The sequence below is a fragment of the Polypterus senegalus genome, chromosome 11 (assembly GCF_016835505.1).
Source record: "Polypterus senegalus isolate Bchr_013 chromosome 11, ASM1683550v1, whole genome shotgun sequence".
Classification (NCBI taxonomy): Eukaryota; Metazoa; Chordata; class Cladistia; order Polypteriformes; family Polypteridae; genus Polypterus; species Polypterus senegalus.
Genome location: NC_053164.1, coordinates 16,701,526 through 16,709,112, shown reverse-complemented (window position 1 = coordinate 16,709,112; position 7,587 = coordinate 16,701,526). Strand labels below are relative to the sequence as shown.

The 7,587-nt window shown below is 42.1% G+C and overlaps 1 protein-coding gene across 1 annotated transcript in view; it reads left to right on the top strand.

Moving 5' to 3' along the window:
• Positions 1-1,895: 1,895 nt before the first annotated feature.
• Positions 1,896-7,587, top strand: part of hif1al (hypoxia inducible factor 1 subunit alpha, like) — an 89,451-nt gene continuing 83,759 nt past the window's right edge. Inside the window, exon 1 of the mRNA XM_039768091.1 lies at positions 1,896-1,988. Coding sequence (XP_039624025.1) covers positions 1,963-1,988 — 26 coding nt within the window. The 5' untranslated portion in view covers positions 1,896-1,962. The remainder of the gene's footprint in view (positions 1,989-7,587) is intronic.

The following is a 7,587-nucleotide window of genomic DNA, read 5'->3' as shown; positions in this document are numbered from 1 at the left end:
TCAAGATTCATCACAATCTCAAGCCTGAATTTTTAGGCAATTACAATACTTTCCCTATACCAGTGGTTCTCAAACTGTGGGGTGGGCCCCCTAGGGGGGCGTGAAGTAACAAAAAGGGGGCTGCGAAGATGTGAAAAAAAGAAAACGAGAATCGAAAATATAAAAAACACATCTATTGAAACCAAAACAAATTAATTTAAACTACATTCTGATACTAGAAAAATAAACGTAGAGTTAGATAAATGTCGATAAAAGTAGGTATAATAAAATATGCATCTATGATATATCATTAATTTAAAAAGAACAAATTGGTATTAGTGGGCTCCTTTCAAAAAAATGTTAGGGGGGGCACGATTAAAACTGTTATGAAAACTCGGGTCGCAAATACTTAAAGGTTGAGAAACGCTGCCCTAAACTTTGCATATGAGAAAGTAAAAATGAATTGCAATTGTCATTCTAACAGATGGCGCATCACAAACATTAACACTGCTTTTACGAATTCCATACAAATAATGGCTTATAACGGAGACATAGCCATTGCGTGGTGGACTGAAAATGTTAACGTTGAGCTCTACGTTGATCATTTAGATTTCAGTCGAGGCACAACTAGTCAATAAATACTCCCATGTGTGCTTCCCTGCAGTCCCACCATATCGCAAAAGCATCACAATTACATTGAAATACCATAGTGGGGTTTGTGTGTGAGTGTATCCTGTGATACAAAAGTGCTCAGTCCGAGGTTGGTTCCCACCTCATCCTCGATGCCACCTAACAGACTCCGGCTCCTCACCAGTTTAAAATGGCTTAGCGACTTTGACTTCACTTGAATGATTTTAAGAAATTTGAGGATAATTTTGCCTCCATGTGAGGGTGGCATAGGAGGACAGTGTGACTGTGCTGAGGTATGCGGTAGGAATGGCAGCCTGGTTCAAGGTGAGAGTGGGAATTACATCAAGGATCGGCTCTGAGCCCTTTGCAATAGTGATGGACAGGTTGACAGATGAGGTCAGACAGGGGTCCCCATGGACTATGATGTTCACGGGTGTCATTGTGATCTGTAGTGAGTGACAGTAAACAGCAGGTTGAGACAAACCTGGAGAGGTGGAGGTCCGCACTGGAGAGAAGGGGAATGAGAATGAGTAGGAATAAGATGGGGTAAATGTGCGTGAATGAGAGGGAAGGTGGTGGAAAGTTGCGACTGCAAGGAGCAGAGGTGGTGAAGGTAGACGAATTTAAACACTTGGGTTCAACAGTCCAGAATAATTGAGAGTGTGGCAGAGAGGTGAAGAAAGAGAGAGTGCAGGCAGGGTGGACTGGATGAAGCAGAGTGACAGGAGTGATTTATAATAGAAGATTAACTGCAAGAGTGAAGGGGAAGATCTATAAAACTGTAGTGAGACAAGCTACGTTGTATGGTTTGGAGTCGGTGACCCTGACGAAAAGACGGGAGGCAGAGCTGCAAGTGGCAGAGTTGAAGATGCTACGATTTTTACACGGAGTAACGCGGGCAGACGGGATTAGGAGTGAGTAGATTAGAGGGGCAACAGAGGTACGACAGTTTGGTGACCACGTTTGAGAGGCTCGATTGAGACGGTTTGGGCACGTGCAGAGGAGAGATGAGGGGTACATTCGTAAAAGAATGTTGACAATTGACCCAAAAAGAAGAAGGCCAAAGAGAAGTTTTATGGATGTGGTGAAGGAGGACATCAAGGCAGCCGGCGTGGCGGAAATGATGTAAAAGACATGGATAGATACAGACGGATGACTGGCTGTGGCGATTCCGGAATGGGAACAGGCGAAAGAAGAAGATGAAGATTTTGCCTCCATACAGTAGATGGCAGTAACACTCCTATGACGGGGAATCACGAGTAGCACGCGAAAAACATGTGGCGCGCATGCGCAGGAGGAACCCCCCAGGACCTTAGTTGTTGGGGGTATTGGTAAACGTTGCAAGGAGGTATCATGGAGGTCGAAACAGAAGCAAAAAGGTAAATAAAACCCTCGCAAAATGCTACTTTTCAAAACTAGTCAACCTGTTAAGGACTTTTTGACAATCCGATAAGTACGTTTGAGGAAGTGCAGAGCGCGTTAGCTTTCTTTGCTAACCCGCTGCAGCGCTATAGCGCAGACTCTTGGGTCTGTTTGTGTTATTTTGCTGGGCGCCGTCGACGACTTGGCCGCGGTTGTGCCTCGCGCTCCATTTGGGGGGCGAATGCAGGATTCTTGAATTGCGGCGCTGTTTTGCATTTTTGCTCGTTCGCCTGCTACACCTTTGCCGTTCTCCCATCCCCTCACTTCTGGACCGATTTGGCTCCGGTCGCATGGGAGGTGAAGGAATGCGTGAACTTCGAGGGCAGACGCTTCAGGCCGTTGACGCGCACAACACGGCGGGGTTGACCTTTATAAAACTGAAATAAACAGATAGTTCTGACAAACATTTTTTGACCCAAAGGGTCTTCTGTACGGAATTGATGTTTTTGTTAAGTTTTTTTTTTTTTGTTCCGTTCTTTGGGTGGAATATTGATAATGATTTTTACTGCCATTGCCCTTATGTTTGTATTGATCAAATCCGATTGCATGCCACTTTCGTTGTAGGGTAGCAAAGTAAGCATCTTGGAAAAAATTAAACCGCACTCTTTTATTTATCTTATCAATGCTTATCTTTTTCGGCGTGGGGTTTGAGAGGGTAAATAAAATTATTCAATGACAGTTGATATTTTTTTGTTGTTGTTATTCTTACCAAAGAATTTGAATGCGTTTTTCGTTTCTTTGACATTTTGTGAAGCACTTTAAGTCATAACCTATTCATGAAAGTATGTTCATTAATAAATGTTTTTGCAGTTATCATTATAAGAAATATAATCGGTACTATTTTTTTTTTTTATCCCAGTAAATAATGAATTCATCAAAACACTTCCGTTTTCCTTTGTCCGTTTAGTACACAAGTACCAAATAATCGTTTAGATGGGCGGTGTACAGATTGCAGGCCAGGCTTTGCTAAATGCAAACGGCAGCAACAGCATAATTTAACGAGAGTATTGTGAGTCTTAGTTATGTACTGTATAATATCTGTGTCAGAGCAAGCATCAGATTGTTGTTAGTATTTTAGTTCCTCATTCTCAAAGCGGATATCTTCTTCTTTCTGATTAATGATGAATGGCAACACCCGGTCCAGCAGCAGCAGCAGGTTATCGAGGCAGAACCAGGTTAGCTGATTGCATCCCAGTTTGCTTTCTTACACTTTCAGCTCTCCTGTACACCGTTAGGGTTGAAACTCTTTATCGTTTTATCCACCACCACCATATCCACCTCACCCTTTTCACTTTAATGACAGTACATTCATTATATACATAGAACTTTATTTGTCCCTAAGGGGAAATGTTTGTTTTATAGGAGCTCTTTAAATAAATAGATATGTACATATTTACATGCAGCAGACTGACTAAAAAGGAAGAACATTTTAAAAAGAGAGAAAACTTCTGACTTGGCAATCCCAGCCCCAGTGAGATGCTATACAAGTGAATCTGAAAGTCCTCCGAGTTAGTGTGCAACATTGTTCACAATGGCACTCGGTTTTGTTTTCAATCATTCTCCTTCACCACTGCCTTTAAGGGGTCCAGAGTGCCTTCTGTAACTGAGCCTTGCTCTTTTAATTAGCTTGTTCATTCGATGGGCCTCTCTTGAAGTGATGTTACTAGCCCAGCATACCCCAGTTGTGGAAGATGTGAAGGATGTCACTTCCCACATTAAAGGAATGCAGTCTCCTAAGAATAAAGAGCCTGCTCTGCCCTTTCCTCTTTAGTTCTTCTGTGTTCCGAGTCCAGTTCAACCCGTCATTGGTATGGTAGTGCACCAACTCTGCATCCACTCCCTAAATCACGGGTGGGCAAAGTCAGTCCTGGAGGACAAAAACCTGCAGCCACTGCGGCCCTCCAGGACTGAATCTGTCCACCCCGGCCTAAATATTGACCGGATGCAGAGGCTCTTTATTTCAGCTTCTTCTAGCTTTTCCGGGAGAATGCCAAGGCGTTCCCAGGCCAGCCGGGAGACATAGTCCCTCCAGCGTGTTCTGGGTTTTCCCCAGGGCCTCCTCCCAGTTAGACGTGCCAGGGAGGCGTTCTGGAGGCATCCTGATCAGATGCCCGAGCCACTTCATCTGACTCCACTCGATGCAGAGGAGCAGCGGCTCTGCTCTGAGCTTCTCACCCTGCCTTTAAGGGAAAGCCCAGACACCCTGTGGAGGAAACTCATTTCAGCTGCTTGTATTCGCGATGTCGTTCTTTCGGTCACTACCCATAGCTCATGACCATAGGTGAGGGTAGGAACATAGATCGACTAGTAAATTGAGAGCTTTGCCTTACAGCTCAGCTCCTTTTTCACCACAAAATAAAATAAATGAACATAAATAAAATAAATAATAAATATAAGTAATGTTACATAATCACAATGAGGGAACCATCAGTATTACTGAAGGTCACGGAAAGCAAGCGAATAGAAATGAGTCTTTAATCTCGTTTTGAATTGTAGACAGCTCCTTTGTGACAAGGTAAAGAGTTCCACAGGCGAAGAGCAGCAGCTGCACAAGCCCGGTCTGTCCCCCTTGGTTTTACACTTGGGACGAGGGACAACGAGAGACAACTGACCAGAAGATCTAAGCACTCTAGATAGCTGGAGTAAAGCACACAATTCAGATAAATAGGCAGGAGCGAGCCCATGTAAAGATTTAAAAACTAGCAACAAGATTTTAAAATCAACTCGAAAACTGACGGGCAGCCAGTGTAAAGAAGCTAATATTGGAGAAACAGAATCAGACTTTCTTGCCCCAACCAGGAAGCAAGTGGCAGCATTCTGGACCAACTGTAACCTGCGTATCAAGGATTTGCCAATCCCAGAATACAGCGAGTTGTAGTAATCTAGGGATTTTGAGAAAGATACTCATGCTTTTATCCTTTCTCGCATTGATTAGATAGATAATCTATCTACCTACCTACCTACCTACAGTGGTGTGAAAAACTATTTGCCCCCTTCCTGATTTCTTATTCTTTTGCATGTTTGTCACACAAAATGTTTCTGATCATCAAACACATTTAACCATTAGTCAAATATAACACAAGTAAACACAAAATGCAGTTTTTAAAATGATGGTTTTTATTATTTAGGGAGGAAAAAAAATCCAAACCTACATGGCACTGTGTGAAAAAGTAATTGCCCCCTGAACCTAATAACTGGTTGGGCCACCCTTAGCAGCAATAACTGCAATCAAGCGTTTGCGATAACTTGCAATGAGTCTTTTACTGCGCTCTGGAGGAATTTTGGCCCACTCATCTTTGCAGAATTGTTGTAATTCAGCTTTATTTGAGGGTTTTCTAGCATGAAGCGCCTTTTTAAGGTCATGCCATAGCATCTCAATTGGATTCAGGTCAGGACTTTGACTAGGCCACTCCAAAGTCTTCATTTTGTTTTTCTTCAGCCATTCAGAGGTGGATTTGCTGGTGTGTTTTGGGTCATTGTCCTGTTGCAGCACCCAAGATCGCTTCAGCTTGAGTTGACGAACAGATGGCCGGACATTCTCCTTCAGGATTTTTTGGTAGACAGTAGAATTCATGGTTCCATCTATCACAGCAAGCCTTCCAGGTCCTGAAGCAGCAAAACAACCCCAGACCATCACACTACCACCACCATATTTTACTGTTGGTATGATGTTCTTTTTCTGAAATGCTGTGTTCCTTTTACGCCAGATGTAACGGGACATTTGCCTTCCAAAAGTTCAACTTTTGTCTCATCAGTCCACAAGGTATTTTCCCAGAAGTCTTGGCAATCATTGAGATGTTTCTTAGCAAAATTGAGACGAGCCCTAATGTTCTTTTTGCTTAACAGTGGTTTGCGTCTTGGAAATCTGCCATGCAGGCCGTTTTGCCCAGTCTCTTTCTTATGGTGGAGTCGTGAACACTGACCTTAATTGAGGCAAGTGAGGCCTGCAGTTCTTTAGACGTTGTCCTGGGGTCTTTTGTGACCTCTCGAACGAGTCGTCTCTGCGCTCTTGGAGTAATTTTGGTCGGCCGGCCACTCCCGGGAAGGTTCACCACTGTTCCATGTTTTTGCCATTTGTGGATAATGGCTCTCACTGTGGTTCACTGGAGTCCCAAAGCTTTAGAAATGGCTTTATAACCTTTACCAGACTGATAGATCTCAATTACTTCTGTTCTCATTTGTTCCTGAATTTCTTTGGATCTTGGCCTGATGTCTAGCTTTTGAGGTGCTTTTGGTCTACTTCTCTGTGTCCGGCAGCTCCTATTGAAGTGATTTCTTGATTGAAACAGGAGTGGCAGTAATCAGGCCTGGGGGTGGCTACGGAAATTGAACTCAGGTGTGATATTGAACTCAGGTGTGATACACCACAGTTAGGTGATTTTTTAACAAGGGGGCAATTACTTTTTCACACAGGGCCATGTAGGTTTGGATTTTTTCTCCCTAAATAATAAAAACCATCATTTAAAAACTGCATTTTGTGTTTACTTGTGTTATATTTGACTAATGGTTAAATGTGTTTCAATCAATCAAACATTTATTTATATAGCACATATTCATACAAAACAATGTAGCTCAAAGTGCTTTACAAAATGAATAGAAAAATAGAAGACACAATAAAAAATAAACATAAGTCAACATTAATTAACATAGAATAAGTAAGGTCCGATGGCCAGGGTGGACAGAAAAACAAAAAAACTCCAAAGGCTGGAGAAAAAAATAAAATCTGTAGGGGTTCCAGACCACGAGACCGCCCAGTCCCCTCTGGGCAATCTACCTAACATAAGTCAAACAGTCCTCTTTGTATTTAGGGTTTTCATGGATGGTCATGTAGACTTCTGGCTTTCAGTCCATCAATGTTGGTGCTTTTTTTTGTTTGATGATCAGAAAAATTTTGTGTGACAAACATGCAAAAGAATAAGAAATCAGGAAGGGGGCAAATAAATAAATAAATAAATATAGATTTTCACAAATTATCTATCTATCTATCTATCTATCTATCTATCTATCTATCTATCTATCTATCTATCTATCTATCTATCTATCTATCTATCTATCTATCTATCTATCTATCTATCTATCTATCTATCTAATCAATGCGAGAAAAGATAAAAGCATGAGTAGCTTTCTCAAGATTCCTAGAAGATAAAAAAAGGCTTGATCTTACCTAACAGACAAAGCTGGAAAAAGCAACTCTTGACTACAGAATTAATGTTTCTCAAAAGAGAGGTTACTGTCAAAGATTGCACGATGTCTCATCTCCTTTATCAGTACACCCGATAAGTGCAGAATCATCTGAGAATTTCAGCAAATGGCACAACCTACTGTTATATTTCTAGTCAGAGGTGTATAGAGTGAAGAGCGAAGCAGACAGGACAGTACATGGTGGTGCTCCAGTGTTGCTCACACAGTCCTTGAGTCTGTCTGGCAGACAGTCCATTATCCAGGACACTGCAGTGCTCATCCACCTGCATATCTCTGCGTTTACCCCTTAACAGGGATGTCTGAATGGTACTAAAGTCACTTGTGGTAATCAAAATACATAATCTTCACGGTGCT